The sequence below is a fragment of the Chinchilla lanigera genome, unplaced genomic scaffold (assembly GCF_000276665.1).
Source record: "Chinchilla lanigera isolate Chin_1 unplaced genomic scaffold, ChiLan1.0 scaffold00051, whole genome shotgun sequence".
Classification (NCBI taxonomy): domain Eukaryota; kingdom Metazoa; phylum Chordata; class Mammalia; order Rodentia; family Chinchillidae; genus Chinchilla; species Chinchilla lanigera.
The window spans coordinates 699,128-719,221 of NW_004955452.1; the positions used below are offsets into that span (position 1 = coordinate 699,128).

General features: G+C 48.8%; 1 protein-coding gene across 6 annotated transcripts in view; it reads left to right on the top strand.

Moving 5' to 3' along the window:
* The window catches only part of Pla2g5 (phospholipase A2, group V), a 59,227-nt gene that overhangs the window by 36,847 nt on the left and 2,286 nt on the right, over window positions 1–20,094 (top strand). Inside the window, exons 1-5 of one of the 6 annotated variants that reach the window (XM_013519728.1) lie at window positions 9,933–10,349; window positions 11,744–11,860; window positions 14,891–14,940; window positions 16,133–16,277; window positions 19,800–19,906. In XM_013519728.1, coding sequence (XP_013375182.1) covers window positions 14,901–14,940; window positions 16,133–16,277; window positions 19,800–19,906 — 292 coding nt within the window. In that variant the 5' untranslated portion in view covers window positions 9,933–10,349; window positions 11,744–11,860; window positions 14,891–14,900. Of the gene's footprint in view, window positions 1–1,633; window positions 1,772–9,185; window positions 9,269–9,931; window positions 10,350–11,408; window positions 11,861–14,792; window positions 14,812–14,890; window positions 14,941–16,132; window positions 16,278–19,799; window positions 19,907–20,094 lie in introns of those variants that run through there. The other 5 variants (XM_005394670.2, XM_013519730.1, XM_005394672.2 and 2 more) reach the window with 5 other exon arrangements.

Sequence of the window (20,094 nt, forward strand, 5' to 3'; positions counted from 1 at the left end):
ATATATGAAAAAATGTTCAAAAAAAAAATGTTCAACATCCTTGGTCATTCAAGAAATGCGAATTAAAACAGCACTGCGATTCCATCTCACCCCAGAAAGAATGGCTATCATCAAGAAGTCAACAAAAAACAAATGCTGGAGGGGCTGTTGGAAAAGGAACCCTATTCCACTGTTGGTGGGAGTGTAGACTGGTACAGCCACTATGGAAATCAATGTGGAGATTCTTCAAAAAACTAGGATGAGAGGTACCGTTCAACCCAGCTATTCCCCTTCTGGGTATTTGTCCAGAAGCACTGAAAACATCATACCACAGCAATATATGTGCACCCGTGTTTATACCAGCACAATTTGTGATAGCTAAATCTTGGAAACAACTCAAATGCCCATCAACTGAGGAATGAATAAAACGATGTGGTATTTTTATACAGTGGAGTATTAGCTATAAAAATAGAAAGTGTTCCTAACAGTTATCTTCAGTGCACTCCGAGCAAGTTCACTTTTGACTACACACATTTCTAGTTTTTAAGGTTCCCTTTTCCCTCTCTCTGACCATGAGAGAGAAAAACAGCTATTGTGTCAAGAACTCTATCAAACTAGTGGCTGCCAATTTGAAAAGACATTGAGTCCTTGTAGGATTACAGAGCCTCTGGTTAGCTAGGGGATCTTGGGCCACTGTGCTGAACACTGATCTCACTTGGAGTCTGTGATACATGGGATAAATCAGGGTGTTGTGCTATTGCCTTGCACGTGATAAGCCCCAAGTAATTGTTAACCACCACCACTGTGATTGTCGCAGCTGCTATTGTTATCCCTGGCAAGCTCTGGCTGGCCTGGAAGGGAGCTGCTGTCATTTTACCTGCTGCTCTGGGCTTAGTCATTCATTTTGCCTGAATGTTTTCGGTGGCTTGCTCACATGCAGTCTCTGGGACTAAACCCCAAGCTCTCTAAGGGCAAGGACTTTGCTTCTGCATCTCTTGTCCCAGCCAGGTACTCAGCGAATAATTTCCAAATGAGTGACACAGCATATTTCTGGCTACTGGTCTCCTCTCAAAACTCACTTCCAGGGCTGGGGATTTAGCTCAGTGGCACAGCGCCCGCCTGGCAAGCGCAAGGTCGTGAGTTCGATTCCTGATACCAGAAAAAACAAACAAACAAACAAAACAACAAAAACACCTCACTTTCAGATGTGCATTGCTTCTGTGATGGCTCCAGTCACTCTGATCTGTTTTCCTGCAGCCTGGGCATCCCAGGCCCAGGCTCTGGTCCTGGACATCCAGTCCCCAGGCTCTGTGTTCACTATACCACCCCAGCCAAGCCCAAGGAGCCCAATCCTCCACTAGCCAGGACATTAGCAGGCTTTGAGGCCAAGGTGGGGCTTCTTGGGGCTGGAGGGATTAGCAGAGACTTGCAAAGTGGATAAGGCTGTGACCTGGATAATTCAGGGCAGGGTGGCCAGGGCCACGGTGGGGTTTTGCTGGGTTTTCTGCATCTGCAAAGACAGCTGGAGCTGAGCAGAGTGACACCTGGTGGGGTCCAGGGGGAAATCTCTTCTCATCATCTCCAGGCTCTGCCTCCATCGCTCACTCCCACTCACTTCTTGAAGATTCTGAAAACCACAAATCTGCTCTTTCAGGATCCACAGGCTGTGGGTGCCAATGTTCTGGCTGGATGTGGACAGGCTGCAGCACCTGGAGCTCCAGGCTCTGCCTGAGAAAGCTGTCATTGGAGAAAGAAAGGCCCCAGGAGCAGGGTCCAAGGCCAGGCCACAGAGGTCAGTTACAGCACGGGGGGTGCACAAACTGAGGAGGGGCAAATTGGCTGGAGAGGGAGGTGGGATCCGGAGAGCTCAAAAGGGGCCCCGGAGCAGGGCAGGCAGGCACAGCCCTGGCAGGAGACCCTCCCTAGGGCTGCCATGGTCCTCTAGCTATCACTTGCCAAATGTTGAGAGCTGGGGTAGTTGGCAAAGCCAGGCCACACCTAAAAGGAAGATGGAGGATACATGGAAGATCATTCCTAAAATGTGAGACAGAACCGGGGGTGGGGCTTGAGCAGGGTGGATTAGGACTTGTGTTTGTGTTCATCTGAAGTCTTTGCCTGAATTTCTTGATAACCCAAACCACAAGACAACATTCCCTTTTGGGAAAAGGAATTACCACCATCTATTTAACATCACTTAACTACTGGGAATACCCACCGCATGTCAAGCACTTCAGTACACAAAGGAGCCCAGGATGGGCACCACACTATTCCTGGCCACATAGGAGACCTTTCTGTGGTCTCCTCACAGCTCTTTCTACCCCTACTCTACCTCTACTCTCTCACCCATGCCAGGTTGTTAAACTTTGGGCCAAGTGTGTGTAGCCTTGGAGTCAAACCGATCAGGTTCCTTTCAGAGCTTTGCCATTGACCAGCTGTGTGATATGGGGGGCACCATTTTTTCTTCTTCAGGCCTCAGTGTCCCAATCTGCAAGGTGCATATTGCTAAAAGAGAAAATGACAGCAAATCTAGTTTTGGAGACTTTAATTGAGTTTTGTTATTTGTTATAGCTGCTACTGTGAATCTAGAATCAAACAGTAGTGCAGATCAAAGAGAGTTCACTATGCCCAGAACTACCACATGGACACCAGTAATATTTACAGTCAGAGAAAAGGAAGTGCCCGCCAGGAAGTGAGGTAGTGACAGTCTGATTGGTTATAGCTCATGTCTATCTTATTTGAACATAGTGATTGGCTGAGATTTGGTTCCTATGAGTAGGTTACTATTCTTAGTAAGAACTTTCTGTTTGTATGTCAAGACAGACTTCAATTCACTATTTACAGAGAAATTGTTTGGCCAAACTTAACATATGTATGGAGGCAGTTTAGACCAATTACTTTAACAATACGATAATAATGTCTACCTCAGAGGATCTTTTTAAAAATCAAATGAGATAAGACATGTGAAGAACTTAGCATGTTAACTATGCTTGTTATTAGCTATTTCTTTTCTCTCTCCTCTCTTCTCTCTCTCTCTCTCTCTCTGGGTGTGTGTCTGTGTGTGTGTGATACTAGGGATTGAACTCAGGGCCAGGGCACTGAGCTATATCTCCAGCCCTTTATTTTATTTTTTTTTTTAAGGCAGGTTCTAGCTAAGTTACTCAGACTGAGCTTGTACTCCTGCCTCAGCCTCCCAGAATGCAAGTGTATATCACCACACCTAGCATGCTATTTCTATTAGTCATTCAATAAACATCTTTATAGGACCAAATCTGTGCCACACAGTATACTAATGCTTCCAAGGATATAGATATATGAGACATCCTCAAGTATGCAGTCTGGTTTGCCTATGCATTGACAGATTCGATTAGTTAATGTGTATTATGCCCCAGTGGGGTACTGGAAATAACAAAATAAAAGACACAGTCCCTATCCCCAAGATGTTCCCAGTCTGGTTGGGGAACATTGCAATACAATCTGATTGGTGCTTAGATGAGGAAGAGCACCAGGACCTGGGAGAGCACAGAGTGTTGAGGGGTGGGGGGCACCCATCCAGTTCAGGGTAAGGCAAGTTCACAGGAAGACTGTAGCAAAGGGAAGTTTGGCTTCCTTGTTTCTCCCATCCCAGGGCCTTCCCATGTGCTCCTGCCCCTGCCTGGAGCATTCTTCACAAGAAAACCCTTCCTGGCTTTGTTCAAGTGTCATCTCCTATACCTAGAAGATTTAAAGTGGCTGCTCCTGCTGTCCACAGCCCTTCCCCAAGGGCATGGGTACATGCACGCATGCGTGCACGTGCACCCGTGCACGTGTGTGTGCGCGCACACACACATACACGACACTCTCGTCTCCTTTTCCTGCTTGATTTTTCTCCATAGCATTTACTACCTGACAAACCATACACTTCCCTTCTCTACTTGCTTACATCTGTCTCCTCCCACCAGCATGCCAGGTGCTCGCCAAGCAACTACTGAAGGATAAGGATGTGAAGTCTAGAAAGATGCAGAGTGGTAGGGAAAGAGAAGAAAGCCCAGGGAAGGTGCTGGGGAGCAGCTGGGAGAAAGCAAGGCTGGAGAGGGCGCAGAGGGAGGCAGGAACACACGGCATCAGTGGAAACAGCTCCTCTGAGTCAGGCAGCACACACTATGTGCTGTTGTAGAAGTGAAGAAGGTTGACTTGGGGAGAGACGAGGAAGTCATTACCTCTGCCTGGGCAGGCACAGGGCAGGCATCTCCGAAGAGGTAGCACCTCCTGTCAGGCCAAGAGGAAGAGTTCAGATGTTATTCTAGGTGCCAACACTTGGAAAACCTGTTCCATTTCTCCTCTCTAACTGGCTATGCCGTCATAAGTGCGGGTATTACTGGAGACTGTGGGCATGGAAATGAAGGCGAGCCAAAAGTTGCAAGCACACAGGCGAGGATTTATTGGAACTTCGATCTAAGCTGCCTGACTTCAGCTCGAGCTGCAGGGAGTCAGAAATGATTAAAAGAGGGACCAGGCTGTTCTCCAAACAGAAGGAGAAGCAAGCTTCTATTGATGTGCTGGCGTCTGCTAATGTCTGGTAATTTTTCATTGGCTATGGCACAGTTTCAAAAGATGTTTTTCTTCTTGTGCAAAGACCTGACCAATCCGCAGTCATCTTGTCCCAGAACCTACCGAGTTACTCTTGCAGCTGGCGCCATCAGCCTGTGTGAATGTTCTGGCCTTGTGGTTTGCTTGGGGCCTCGTGATGCAGCCGTTGGATTTCAGATGCTTGGGCTGCTGAGGCTGCAGAAAACTCAAGGGGAGCTGTGAAGAAAAACACACCAGCTCCGACGAGTGATCAAAATGTCTGCATGCAGAGCTGAGAAAATCTGAGCTGACAGTTAAGGTAGCAGGAGACAGACAGGACATGCAGTCAAGGGTCCACGCCTCTTGATCCCATTCCAGGCACCTGCTGGACATCTCAGCACAAGGGAAGAGTCAGTGTTTTCAGCAAAAGTGACCTTCAGGTCCCTGAGAAATAAGATAGGTGACTGATCATAACTCACACATCAGATGTGTTGTATACAGCGAAACTAGTGGGAAGCTGGGTGCAGTGACCCACACCTGTAATCCCAGTACTCCAGGAGGATGAGGCAGGAGGACCACAAGTTTGAGCCCAGCCCAGGCAACTTTGCATCTTAGACCCTGTTGCAAAATTCAAAAGGTAGGGGGCGGGGTGAGCGGCAGGGGCTGAAGGGATATGAAGGCCTTGAGTTCAATCTCCAGTACCAAGAAAAAGTTAGCAGGAAGTAAAATGTATTACCCAGATATTTAACCTCCCAAATTAGTGATCTTTAAGTCAACTAAAAGCAGATGAAGTAAGAGGGCTCTTGTAGCTGTTCCCGCAGTAACATAGGGGGTGATGGATTTAAGTTTGCATGTGTTTCCTAGGTGCCTTAATGGGAACTCTGTGTGGGGAAATTACTCAACCAATGCTTCCAGGGTTAGCCTGGGATTGAGAAGAGCGAAATATACTGAAACTGTAGATGTCTTAGGCTTGTGAGTCAAGATCTTTGGATGCATCTGGGATCTCAGCAGCCAGCGCAATGGCCTGTTCTAAGATTTCTGTGTCTTCCAAAAAAAGACAAGTGGGCATTTGCCAGTCAGAAAAAGAGGACAAAGATCACTGTAGGTGGGGGGAACAATAGAAAGAAAACAAAAAGGAAGGCGAAGCTGTGATACATTTCTTGAGAGTGGACCGTTGAATTGATTGGGCTTTTCAAAGATAAAACAGAACATGTGCTCACCGTTCGTTAAATATTCAGATTCATATTTTTAGCCAAGTTGTTGGTGGAAGTAAGACTTGAGCCTGCTACTGAACAACGGCTGTGACATCCACATAAACCATGTGCATGTCATACACTGCCACCCAGCCAGGGCTAGCTGTGTCTATTTTGGAGCCAGCTGCCAATCCACAACCTGGCTCCAGCCCAAATGGGGCTGCTGCTTCCTCTGGACTAAATGGCTTTCCTCATGCAAGCACTCTTTGATTCCACAAATAAATGTCAACCACCAAATTGCCATTAGGCTCTGTGTTATTTGCTGATAAGGTGATGAGGAATAGGGCCGACAGTTCTGCCTACAAACGCTCACATTCTAAAGGGGTCTGGGTGTAAGTCATGAACAGGTAATCAGGGTAAGAGAGTTAAACTGTTTTGAAGGGGAGAATTGGGGTGACTGTGGGTAAGGGAAGAACAGGGCTCCTGGGAGAGGGAGCATTTAAGGTAAGATCAGGGGATAAAGACTCGAGGACACCATGATTTCTAAGCATTGTAGGGGACCAGCAAGCGCAGAAGCCTCAGTAGAAAGGCTTAGAAAGTTCCAGAGCAGGGTCATATACCCTGCCATGGAATGTCAGAATAGACTGGCACTTTAGGCTCGGCCAATCCATCTCCCACTCAGTAAATACAGCTCTTTGCAATACCCTGGAACATGGATAAAATGTTGGTGTGGGGGCGGGCCCAGAGGGCAGCACGGACAGAACATTTGACAGTTCCTTCTGCGGCACATGGTGACTGAGAGGTTCACAATTTCTTCTTTTAAAAAAATTGGTGAAATGTATTTTGTTTTACATTTTTACAGAATAGCACCAAGGCCTCAGGAGAGGGAGGGCTGATTTCATGTGCTTTGACAAGTCACCGATGTGTCCAGCCTTTAAGGAAAGTCCTTTTTCCCTGAGAAGTCAGGCGGGGGTGTGTCTCACCCACTCTGTCTCCACCTCCCACACTAGTCTGCAAAATGTTGAATAAAAAATGCCTGCTGAGGCCAAAAAACTCCCTAGCCTGAGACAGCTCATTCTCCTCTCAGGACCCATGACATGTCTTGGCTGAGAGAAAACTCTGACGCATTAGCGCAGGTGTGCCTGGGGTTGGCTTTGTGATCTGAAGCCACGTGGAGCAACTGTGACTCCTCTGACCCCTTCAGAGATTTGGAGACAGAAAGGCGCCCTTGAGTCATCTTCCAAAAGCCAGGCAGCCCCTGTGCCCTCCAGGCTGTCTCATGTGACCTAGACCTCTCCTGCTATTCCAGAAACCACCTCGGAGGGGGCTGTGCACTGGGGCACGCCCCCCTGGGTATGGTCTGCTGGGAGCTCCCGCTCTGGGCACCGTGCTCCCACCATCACTGTCAGTGATGACTCCTGCTTCCGTGAAGGGACTGGTACTGAATTTGGGGGCCCACTGTGACTACTGACTGGGTCACCACCACCCCCAGCCTTGTGAATATCAGCTGGGAGATCTCAGGGTAGGACGTGTAAATCCCTTCTACTGAATTCAGATCATCCCGCCATTGATCAAGTTCACTCTGGAACAGCCTCAGGCCGAGGGCCAAACCCTGAACCCATGATCCCTCATGACCTCCCCAGCTGCATCTCAGCCAGCCCTTCCAGCCATGCCTGAACCCTGCTCACCACAAGAGACACCCTTTCTTCTTCTGAGAAGTCAAGTGGGGGCTTGTCTTTCCTTCCTACTAAAATAGTCTACATTTATGAGACCTTACTATGTGCCTAAATGCCTGCTATGTGACAACTCAGAACAGGTCACAACAGACCCCTTTATTCGTGTTGATAAACTGAGGCATAGAGCAAGCAAAAAACTTGCTCTGTGTTATACAGTAGCGGTTCCAGAGCATGACACCCTGCCCCGGTGAGCGTTATGCTGGAAACAGCTTGTATTATTGGTTTACACAGGTTGATGATCAGGTTCGCAGGAATTTTGCAAAGTAGCTGTTCAGATGCAGGCATCATTTAAAAATTAAATTGTATAAACTGACTAATGGCATTAAAAAGAAAGATAAGGAGTTCAGAACTCTTTACTTCATCATTATTTTACTATCAGGTGTGTTCTTGAAACAATCTATGTGCCCTGGAGCTGGGTGGGGGCATACTGTGTAATGGTACTGCCAGGCCTGGCTTCTCAACTGCAGTCAGTGACTTTATGCGGGTAGCATGACATTTTCCACAGTAGGAGTGTTTATGCTTTGGAATTTGACAAGTGTCAGAAAGGGACTTTTTGCCCCCAGAGAATCAGTTATTAGTGAATCACTGCCTACATCTGAGCTACTACATCTATTTGTAGATCCCTGAATGAATCATTATAACCTGTGCCTATGGCCCTGAAGGGAGTGCTCCTTCTGCCTGGAATGCCCTTCTTTACGTTCTCATCCTGGTGAACTTCAACCCATTCAAGTTTCAGTTACAGGGGCCCCCTCTTCCAGTGACCCCTACAGCCTGGAATGTGTATTTTTAATACACACACATGCACACACGCACACAGTTTATTGAGCAACTACTACATACTAAGCTCTGAGATCAGCACTTGAAACATAAAGGTACTGAAGACATCACCTCTGATCTCAAGGTGTTCACTGATCCATCACTGGTAAATGTGTTAAGGGCTACTGCTAGGGAGTGGGCTCCGTGGCAGGCCACTAGAGATCTTGTTAAGCATGGAGCAGCTGTAGGTTATAAAACAATAAGGAGTTGTGAGGACTGGGGCAGAACTAAGCTCTGCTTCTGCAATTGTCATGAGGGAACCCAGAATAAACACATGATTGCAGATCTTTTAAGGAGAAGCTGGAAATTTAGGCTCCTATCTAAGATCTCTTAACTTTTATATATTGGCAACAGATTACTTTTTAAAAGTATGATGTAGACCAAGTCAAACATTTCCTACAAGTGCTCATAGCTCTGGGATGAAAGTTTATAACCAAATCTGGGTCCATGCATCAAGCAATGAGTTCAAGACCGCGATCTCATTAACCAGCTGGAACTCAGCTTTTACTTCCTCATTTGCTGTAAGGAAATCACATGACCCATGGGTGAAAATCGCAATCTTCAGCCTGTCTGTGTGACAGAAGGACATGGATTGGGTGACAGGTGGGTTAGGCTCACAGTTCTGAGTCTTCCCTCTTTTAGCTGTGAGTCTGTTTACCTAATGCTTTGAGACTTTGTGAGGATTGAGGAAATCACAAATACACGACTTGCCCTGCCCCGGTGGCATAGAGGATGCTGAGTCCTGGGTCCTTCTGATTTGTCTTACAGGGCGGGGCCTTGTAAGCCCTGCCCACTGGAAAAGGTCACATGGACTGAGTCTATGACTGTCCAGACATAGGAAGCTCTCTAGAGGGAGGAGACAAGGAAAACCTCCTAGAGGAGGAGGGGTGGAAGTAGGTGTTCTACCAACGAGTCCTGGACACTCCTGCCCTCAGTGCCAGCTTGCTGAAGGCAGGGGGCACAAGCCTGGCATGTCTCAGCAGCACCTGGAGTTCTTGGGTGAGATTGTCCATATTTCTAGGGCTGCCCTAGGTGGGGCTTCAGTCCCAGGACCAACCTGCATGCTGTAGACCCCGCTAGTATCAGAGAAAAAGGGATGTTTGTGGGGTGCTTAGTTCATTCCCCAAGTATTCCTTGAGGACCTCTCGTGGGTGAGACATTGATCTGGATGCTAGGACCAGAAATGGTCGGAGAATTAATTTTCCCCTTTGTAGTCTCCTGCTCTGCTGGGAGCAGAAGCAGTTGGGGAACATGGTCTTTAATCACGGAAGTGTGCATGGATGACCGGATCCCTTCCTGGAGAAGGGTGAACTGGGTCGTAAGAGAGCCCACGTACCTGGTTCTGAGGTCCCCAGGGGTCGCTTAGCTAGGGTACCAGGCAGGCTGGGGACAGAGGTAATGCAGACTCCGCGTTTACCCTCATGGGCTTCCCCTCCTAGAAAGACATAACAGCAAGGAGGTGCCAGGCACCCTCTGTCTGACCTCACAGGATTATCACAACTCCTAACTGAAGCTGGCTCTGGGATTATTCTACTTATAGTGGGAAAACTGAGACCAAAGAGGTTAAAGAAGCTTGAGTTCTTGGTCCCGGCATGGCACTAACTCCTCAGTCCTGTATTCCATCGGTGTTTCATTGAGCGTTATTGCTAAGTCAAAGCTGGTGCCCGACCCAGTGCACCACCCAGATACCTGCATAGCAATAAGGCTGAGATCCCTGGGCAGGAGGCGTTCACTCAGGGCAGGGTGAAGAGAGAAGGAGCCTCTTGAGAGCAGGTCCCTGGGAGAAGCCAAGATATCTCCTGGGGAGAGAGAGGGACAGGCATTGGTGGGCAGTGGGCACAGGGGCTCTGCGTAGGGCCGAAGGAGAGAGTTGGGGGAAGGAGGAGGTGGCCTTGGAGGTGGGGCACCCTAAGACTGAGGAGTGAACCCAAACCTCCAAGTGACGCCAGGCTTGGCGGTCCCTGAGAGCAGAAGCCAAGCCATAACGGGTCCGGAGTGAGTGCGGCAGAAGGTGGAGGCCTCTCTGTGCACAAAGTTGGCTTTCAGAGGAAGATGAACGTTGAAAAAGAGGTCACGGGAGGTAAGGGGAATTTCTGAATTTACTTTTTCAGTTTTGGGGCCGGATTGTTTGGCTTAGGATGATGAGGCGAGTGAGTACTTGTAGGAAAACAGAGGAATTGGTTGAAAAGGAGAAACAATAATACAGAGCAGAGAGGATTCTCCCCAAAGCACTTGTCACACCGGATGGTGTGTGCACTTCGTTGGTGTCTGTGTGGTGTTTGCCCCTGTGCCCAGCGTGGTGGACACTAGGTCAATATTTTTTGTGCTGAATTGAATTTGCAGGGCCCCTCAGGGAGCTCGGTGGTTAGGTCCCAAGGAGAGAAGTTCTCACAGGGACCCACAGGAGGCCCCTCTCTGCTGCTGCCAGGACAGGAGGAAGGAGACAAAGTCAGCAGTGAGGAGAGGCCACGGTTCACCCCCAGTCTTCCCAGAAAAATGTGGGGCACGGGCTGAGGAAATGGGAAGTGGAGAATGGAGAGTAGTAGTAGCTCCCTGTGTCCTGTGAGAACCCTGCAGAAGGTTAGTGATCACTTCCTTATTGGCATTGTTCTGCACTTACTACTGCTCTGTGTGTTATAGACTCAGAGCATTAATTCACTGAATGCTAACAGCTCGGAGGCAGGAGAATTACCATCAGCCCTAAAGTGATGAGTTAGCAGTGGGGGAGCTAGGATTTGAACACGGGACTCAGGGCCTGTGATGTTACCCACTGAGGCACATGTTTCCCTAACCCACGTTATTGTACATGCTTTAGTTTCTATAGCATCTTCTCACCAGGAGCTTCTCATCATGCTAGAGAGGAGATGGCCTTTTTTTCATGTTTCACATGAGAAAACAGAGAAGTATAGTGACTTATCCAGGGTCACACAGCTAAGTTGCTGAGCTGGGATGGCAGCTTGCAGCTCTCTATCCACAGGCCCAGTAATTTCCTGATTCAACAGCGACTTAGACCAGAAGGGCCAGCTGGACACGGGGAGGTAACATTTTACAGTACCTCCAGAGGGGGTTTGTAAGCTTCAGAGAAAGCTGGAGCTGGCAGGTTGGGAAAAACAGGAAGAGGATGCGGAAGGCGAGTGCTACCTGGCTCTCATGGCTGTCCCTGGGTTGAGGCTGAGAGACACAGAATGAAACAGAAGCAGGCACAGAGTAGAAAACCACAGGAGCCATGGCACAGGGGCTCGTCCAAGACCTGCTGTGGGGCAGGAAGGGAGGCCGTGCCAGCGAGGGGGTTCTAGGCCTCTGTTCCTGGTGAACAGCCCTGGACCATGGGTGGCCTAAGCCAGACCCTCCTGGGTGACTGTCCTCACAGCCACAGGACCGTGACCTGCTGCAGGAAATAGCTGCTTCTGAATACAGGGGGGAAAAGAATCCCTAAGGGTCTCAGGATCAGGGAGAGTCGATTTCCTATGCCAGTTACCAGGAATCTTGGAGCCACTCCAGGCAAGAGTGTGGGAGGCAGACACAGGTCCTTAAAAGCAGGCGGGCCAGCCACTGCCTCTTCCCAGGCCTGAGGACCCAGAAGGCTCACTGGTAAGAATCCCAGTCTCAGGGCTGTCTTTACCCGGGAGGGGGTGTGGGGAGCAAGGCTGGAGAGGCTGTGGGGAGCCCCCTGGCCGCTGGGTGGGGAGAGCGGGGACTGGAGAGCGGCAGGCCTCTCTGACTCCTTCATTACTTTCCGGGAAGGCTCAGTGACCATCTGTTATGGCGGGGCTGGGGCTGCTGGCTCTTTTCAGCCCAGGGACATGAACTGGACATCCTGGAAGCAAGGGGTCTCCTCCGTGTGGGCTTGGAGGCCCTGCGCCCCCTGTGCCCAGGCTGCTTCTGTCCTCCGGGTCTGTCTTTGTGTTTCTGTCAGTCTGTCTCTGAGCTCTCCACCTCTCCTCACGGCGGCCACCGCTCCACTCTGGAATTATCTTGCGGTTGCTCCTGCTCCTCTCTGCGGTCGTTTGATAAGAATAGCCAGGCCACATCCTCCTCCTGGGAGGCTGCTCTGGACCCCAGCAATGGTCTGGGATCCCGGGCAGCTATTTCTGATGCCTCCTCCACTGGTTTATGAAACTTATCCTGCTCTTTCTGACCTGTGTGCAGGGGCCTCTGGCAGCAGCCCAGGGAGCTCTGCATGTGCCTGAGTGGTGGTTTATTCAGGTTGGGTGGGCCGGTAGATCGGCAAATGATTGCCATTTAAGGGTGTGCTACTTACAGTTCCCAGGAGAAGGGGGCCTGAAACACTACCCAGGGCCCCATGGGGCAGGGACAGCGTGGGGCAGGATGCAGAAGAGGGGAGCAGAACAGGCAGCCGAGAGCCTTTCTTGTGACATGTGATTGAAAGGCACAGGGGGACAGGGAGCTCTGGAGTGGATAGTCTGAATCATTTCTGCTATCCAGGCTTCCCTAGTTATCCTGAATCTGGCCCCGGGGGTTGAGAGCTCAGGGCACCACCTGGCATGGGAGAGTTGAATGAGCTAGAGTGGGAGAAAGGCTTTGCATTGGTTGATTTGCCCAGGGAAGGCATATTCCCAGAGGAGTCATCTGAGGTCTCGGGCTTAGCGAACCCCAGGAAGGGCAGTCTCTTTCTGGTTGGCAAGGTTCCCAAGCTGTTCGAGCATTATCGAAGACAAAAGTACAAACATATTTAATGCCCAGGAGTGGCTCAGAGGCAGTGGGGTAGTCAGTCAAAGGAGATACACAGGGCTGGGCCAAACCTGTGGGAAATTCATTTCACCTGCGTGAGCTGCAATTTGCCGAATCTGTAACCCCATAACTGTTATTCATTCATTCATGCAAGGGAGCCAATGACAGGCTCAACATTATCAGCCTGTCAAGGTCATTGGAAGTGTAAAAGAAACAGTGGACAGTACCTGGCACCTTGGAGGTAGTCAGCCAGTGGTAGCTGGCATCTTTGCCCTGTGACACCTCCGGGAAGTAACAGAGAAAGATTGATGTGGGCAGTGGGGTCTAAGATCCTTTTCCTTGGCTGTTTAGAGCAAGAGCTGTGGGTGGACAGAATCCTCAGGAATGTTCTTGGAACTCAGAGGAGCTGCTGGACAAAGGCCAGTGCAGGAGCTCCAGGGAGTGTGAAGCTGTGTGCCTTGGGAGGTGCCAGGGGCTCAGGCAGGGCACTGGCACGAGGGACCCCTCAGCTGGGGGATGTGGAGACTGCACGGCACCAAAGGGGAAGTCCTGGCAGCCCACAGGACAACTGAGAAGCTGTGGATAAACGGGGACTTTGGGATGCTAGAGGGGAACAGAAGCCGCCGCTGGTATGGAATCCCTAAGGGGCCAAATTAGAGCCAGGTAGCAGCCTGCAGCACATTTCCTCTAGTTATTGGCTGTGATTGCTTGTGGTCTCCAGACCAGTGGCGGGTGTTTTTGCCAAAGACAGATTCTCAGGAGGGAAGGAACCCAGCCCTGGTGGAGAAATTTGTCGCTCTGGTGGGGAAGGTTCCCGGGTATGGCAAAGGGAGCAAGGCCTGGGTTTCAGTCCAGCCCCTACTCCTTACTAGCTGTGTGGCCTCTGGCAAGTTCCCTGCAGTCTCTGGGCCTCAGTTTCCCGTGGGAAATGGGGATGGTGATGCTGACGGTGCTGTCCTGGGCACTGGGGTCCACTTACCCTTTAGCTGGGCACAGTGCTGGGGCCTGGGGAATCATCCTCATTTTAAAATTCTTTTAAAATCAAGAGAATAAGTGAGTACAGTAATAATGAATATGTAATAATGAGCACAGCTTGCTTTATATTTGTCTTTCTACCAACACAACTGTCAAATATAGATGTATTTTGACGCACACACACGTATATATAAAACATATATAAATATACATTTGCGTGTGTGTTTGAGAGAGAGAGAGGGAGACAGAGAGAGATGGAGAGGTGGGGGGGTCACAAAATCCATAGGAGCCCTTGAAAGTTCCTAGCACATCGTGGGTACTTGGGTCCCATTCCCAGAGCACCCATTCCAGGTGGGCAGTGTTCTCAGTTCTAGCACTGGGGCTGAGTGATCAGCTTCTGCCTCCAGAAGATCTGCCTGAGAGACAGCCTTGAAAACAGGCAGCTGCAGCACGACATGGGCAGGGGACACTGACGCAAACACGGCTCTCTGCCGCCCTTCCACCCTCAGTGGCAACCACTGTATGTCCAGGCCTCTTCTCCCCCTGCAGTTTCTTCCATCCCTCATCGATGGCCCCTCTAGGTTATGCCAGTCCCTGCCTTTCGATTTGTGCCACCGAATCTCCAGCGAAGAGCCCCATCTGTTGCTCTGGGTTGTTTAGACATCTTCTGCAGAGGGCCAGGGTGTCGGGGCATTTGTGGCTGGAAGCAGTCTTAATGGGTGAGTTCACTGCCGCCTATGGTGGGAACAGTGTCCTCGCAAACACTTCCACGAAAGCCGTTCTTCCTCCAGAGCCCCCCATTGGACCTGAAGTCTTTTGTCTCTCCTCTCTTCCTTCTTGCCCAACATTGGGGAGCAGCAGGACAGGGAGGCCAGGTATGAAGCTGGTTGGGTCTGAGTGGGCCTTGCAGGGAACAGTTGAAAGACATGGCATGGATGTGTTTTCTTTTTTCAGAACACCAGACATGAAAGGCCTCCTCACACTGGCTTGGTTCCTGGCTTACAGTAAGTGCTGGCTCTATGACCTCCATGGGAGGGATACTAGTGGGGAGGAGACCAACCCTTGAGGTCACAGAAATTGGCATTTGAGTCTCAGCCCTGTGCTTATCATGTAGACATAAACATCAGCAGAAGCCTTTGTCTCCCTGAGTCTTGGATTCTTCATCAGAGATAGGGTACTACTGTGGACAGGGATGGCTATGGCAGGTCCAGATGCTGTATGTCAGGGTGTAGAGGTTGTGAACATGAAGATAATGTAGATTGAAAATCTGAGGGGTTAATATTTTTCTGCAGTGCAAAACAAAATAAGGCCAAAGCAAAACAGTCACCTCAATATAGAGCGTAAGCTCTGTATCAAAGTATTCAGCTGCGATTCCCAGATTACTCTCTGCTCAGGCCTGTCCAGGCCTTCTACATACACTGCCCTTGGCAACTTCCCAGCTAGGCGGTGACTGTCCCCTGGCTTTGGGCTCCCCTGCTGCAGCCCCGAGACCCTGCACACAGCCTCTCTCCCCACCGACTGTCCTGCCCTCTGATGTCTTGCCAGATCTCTGGAGTCCCCAGGAGGAACCAGACACAGTGCAGGGAGAGAGCCTTGGGCCTACCGGGAAACCTCCAGCCTCAGAGAAAGCCTCAGTTTCCCAATTTGTAAGATGAGCAAACTGGTGTCAGCGATTAGTAAGGTTCTCACTCTGATCTAAGACTCTGTAACTTATATTCTAAAAGGTCTTAGGCAAGGGGAGAAAGGGGTATATTACTGGGAGGGACAGGAGCCTCCTGTCTCTCTGTCTGTTTCCCTGTGCATGACACTGAATATTTCTCTGTCTGTCCCGTACGACAGGCCTGCCACTGTGCTCAGAATCTATGTACTGTCTTACTTTAGCCCTCACGAAAACTTCAAGAAGTGAGCACTAACTTTGGACCCCTATTTCGGAGATGAAGAAACTGAGGCTCTGAGAGATTAAATGACCTATTCACCATGCTTCAGATTAGGGATAGGGCCAGGATTTGAACCTCATCTACTCCTTTTCCAAGTCTAAACCCTTAACTGCTTCTCTACACTGCTTACCCTTGCCTCCTCGCTCCCTTCCCACTGTTGGGAGAGTGGAAGAGGGTAAGGTAGAAGGGCAGCAGATTCTGAGAAGTGGGCCTGCCGCAGGACCCCCAGGGTCACCGAGGGACACGGGCTGTCTTGCAGGTGTGCCTGCCGTGCCAGGGGGCTTGCTAGAACTGAAGTCCATGATCGAGAAGGTGACTGGGAAGGATGCCCTGATGAGCTATGGTTTCTATGGCTGCTACTGTGGCTGGGGTGGCCGAGGGATCCCCATGGATGGCACGGATTGGTGAGCTGATTGTCATAATTACCTTTCCATGCTCCATGCTCTGCACCCACATCATCTCATCCAATTCCAGGTCTGGTCTAGGAGTATTAAAACACCATTTTATCCTTGAGAAAGCTGAGTCTCAGAGACGCTGACTTGCTCATGTATGCCAAGCAGTTCCCAAACAACCCCCAGATCTCCACACCTAATGAGTCACTTGATTTATTGCATCATAACAAATAGTACTGATATGGTGCTTTGAAACAGTCAGAGTCATTTATTTTGCTTATGGATTTGTTCCCTGGATGGGGTGTGGTGGGATGGTTGGTCTCTGCTCCGCTCAGTTTCAGCTGGGGATCTTGACTGGGGCCAGATGATCCACTTTTACACGGCTCACTTCCGCGGCTGCTGAGCTGTTGTCCCTGCACCCTGGCTGGAGGCCTCAGTTCCCTTCATTGCAGATTCTCCAAGGATATTTAGACTTCCTTACAGCATGGCAGCTGGTTCTAAGAGTGTATGTTCCCACACACTAAGACAAAAGAGAAAGGCGTTTTTATCATCAACCTCAGAAATTCCAGTGTGGCTTACCCTGTCCTCTTGGTTGAAACAAATATGGAGGTTTTAAAAAGGAGACCTAAAAAAAAAGGAGACCTAGGTTAATCAGTGGGTGCAAAGATACAATGAGGAAGGAAGATGTGGTTACCCTACTGCACATAGAGTGACCATAGTTCATAATGTAATAAATATTTCAAAAAACCTAGGTGAGATGAAGTTTAATGGTCTCACAACAAAGAAAGGATAAGTGTTTGAAGTGATAAAAAAATGCTAATTACCCTAATGTGATCATTGCATAATATATACATATATCAAAGTACAACTTTGTCTTCCCTAATCTGTACTATTACTATGTATCAGTCAAAAATAGAGAGAGGGAGGGGATCTAATTCCACCTCTTGACTGGGAAGTGTCAACAGTTCTAGAAGGACATGTGAGGTGGGAGATCCTTTACCCTGGAAAACAGCCTACTGAGTTAACAATTCTGATACTGCTAGATGTACATAATGCAAAGCAAGTGGCATAATTAAACAAGTGGATGGAAGGTGATTAGAGCCAGGTTTCTTGCTTCTGGAGAGGGATTTGCAGACAAGCAAATCTTGCATGACCCAGTGGATTTGCAGACATCAGCACGAACTCCCCTTTAGCTTAGTACAGTTATAGATGGCCGCATCCAGAAACAGAGAGAGAGATGTGTGTACACCCAGGTTAATATAAAGACAAGTATTTTGCCCTGGCTGTTGAGAGAGGCTAAAGGAAATGACATCCCTGTAGCAAAAAGCACATCCAATGCCTAGGTCTGGTCTCTAACGCTTTTCTTCAACCGAAAGAACCAAGGCTCCTTGCAGAAATGGCTTCGTCCAGGACTAGGGCAGGAATGTACAAAATGAAACTGGGACCTGTCATAGAGCCAAAAAGGAAGGAATTGCTCAGAAAAGCACAAAACCCCACATTGATAAGGGTATGTCATAGGCGCTAACTGGAAGAATTCCCAGTGGTCAACACTGGAACCATGTGAACAGCGCAATAAATAACTCATCATTCCACTCTTACCATGAAAGAAAAAAACATCAGCCAGAACCCCAAAGCCAGGCGTTTTACAAAACACTTCACCTGCATTCCTCCAAACAATGTCATCAAAAGCCAGTAAAGAGGAACCTAGCAGGCACGAGTGTGGTATTATTCAGGATAGGATTTTGGAGGGAAAAGGGGCATCAGATAAAAACTAAGGAAATGAAAGTAAACTATGGAAATTGTACTGTTAATGAAACAATAATGTATTATCACTTAGTTAATATATTGATATTTATTCATTAATTATAACAAATGTATTATATTGTTAACAGGTACAGGGGTACCCAGGGATCCTCCCAGGCTTTTGTTGTCTTGTTCAAAGAATTGGACAAGACAAGCAAAGAACATAGAAGAACATAGAGGTTCTACTTCTTTCTTTTTTTATTTTTTTTTATTTTTTGAGACAGGGTCTTGCTATGTGTTTAGGTTGGCCCCAAACTTATGGTGATCCTCCTGACTCAGCCTCCCAAGTGCTGGGATTACAAGCGTGTGCCACCACACCCAGCTTACATTTAGTAAAAGTAGAAGTAGAGACCTGAGCCAGTCTTTGGAGGGAAAAAGAAAGAAGACAGTGGCTTCATGGCTAAAGGCTGCCATCTTTTATGTCCCTATTCTGATGTCAGGTCTAGGCCGACCTCTCAAAAGCCTGCTTGATCTTGGGCCAGAAGAATTGAAAACAGCATTCTCTCCTTCATATCAAATGCAGGCTTAGAAGCTGTTCTGGCATATGTCCTGGTTATGATTGACAGGTCATGTTTGCCTGCACATCCGGTTTGCCACACCCTAATCTCCTGCCTTACTACTATTAATACAAGACGTTAACAATAAGGGAAACTGAGTGTTTCCCCTGTGTGATCTCATCTGTAAATTTTTTTTAAATGTAAATACAGCCTACCACTGTCACCATACTAGAGGGTAATATTTTTCTCGGATAAAAGTCCCATGAGGAAAGCTGATTGAGGGACATATTCTCCTCCCATGTTGTGACTCAGCCATCCACACTGACCCGGATCCTCTGTTGTGTCATCTCTATCCAGATGAAAGATGGAGAAAGGGAGGAAGTAGAAGACCAGTGGAAAGGTTTTGTGGTAGGCCTGGAAGCAGTGTACATGGCTTCTGCCTGGAGTGCCCTGACCACAGCCTAGTCACCCATACCTACCTGCAAGAGAGTCTGGAAAATGTAGTCTAATTCACGAGGAAAAAACGACAGTGGCAGCCCTAGTGAAGAAAGGATGGTACTGAGCCATATTACTAGCTTCTACCTCTGCCCACCCACACCCACTAAGGTGACCTCTGCTAAAAGGGCATGGTTTAATTTTTGCACCTGTTCAGAATGTCAACCTAAATAACAATCAGAGAGAGAGCATTTCCAAAAAAAATAATGACATTAATTTGGGGACAGCAGAACATTGCAATGAGAATGGAAGTGTTTTAGTAGACTGTGGGAATACTCAGGGAGTTGGAAGCAAGGAGATGGTTAGCATCCAAGGGAGAATATTTACATAATCTGCTTAGAGACAAAGCTCATTGGTCCTGGAGGCCTGAGGCAGGAGTTGGCACCAGCTCATTGGTGGAGGTGCTGTTGCTGGGCACCGTGGAGAGTATCTTGTCTGAACTGTCACAGTCTTAAAGAATGTTAAAGATACACTTTATTCCAGTAATCTATGGATACAGGCAAGCTGTGCAAAGCATGGGGTGCATGTAGGACAACAGTAAGTCCTCGTGGGGCTTTAAATAGTCCCTGAGACAGTGCTTATCTCAGGCAAGCAGACACCCCAGCTCCCACTGGCTACTTCCTGGCTCTAACTTTGTTTAGGCTTGACAAGAACAATTTCATCTTGGTATCCTTCACCGAGACAAGGGGTCTAGAAGGTGCCCCTCCCACTCAGGGCTCAAGTCCCCTTGTGTTGGCAGGTGCTGTTGGATGCACGACCATTGCTATGGGAAGCTGGAGAAGGAAGGCTGCAACATCCGATCACAGTCCTACACTTACAGAGTCACACGGGGCCTGGTCATCTGTGGTAAGACTGATCTTCCAGTTCAGACCTGCCTCTGAGGTCCGCTTCCTGTACCCCTTGGGGGTACTGGGGACAAAAGGGCCAGGACTGTCACAGCCATATCCGACCTTTGGGAAGGGGATGGCATATGTCAGACTGAGCACTCACCGGGTGCAAATGCTTTGCAGACTTCTTTTGCTTGCCCTACCCAA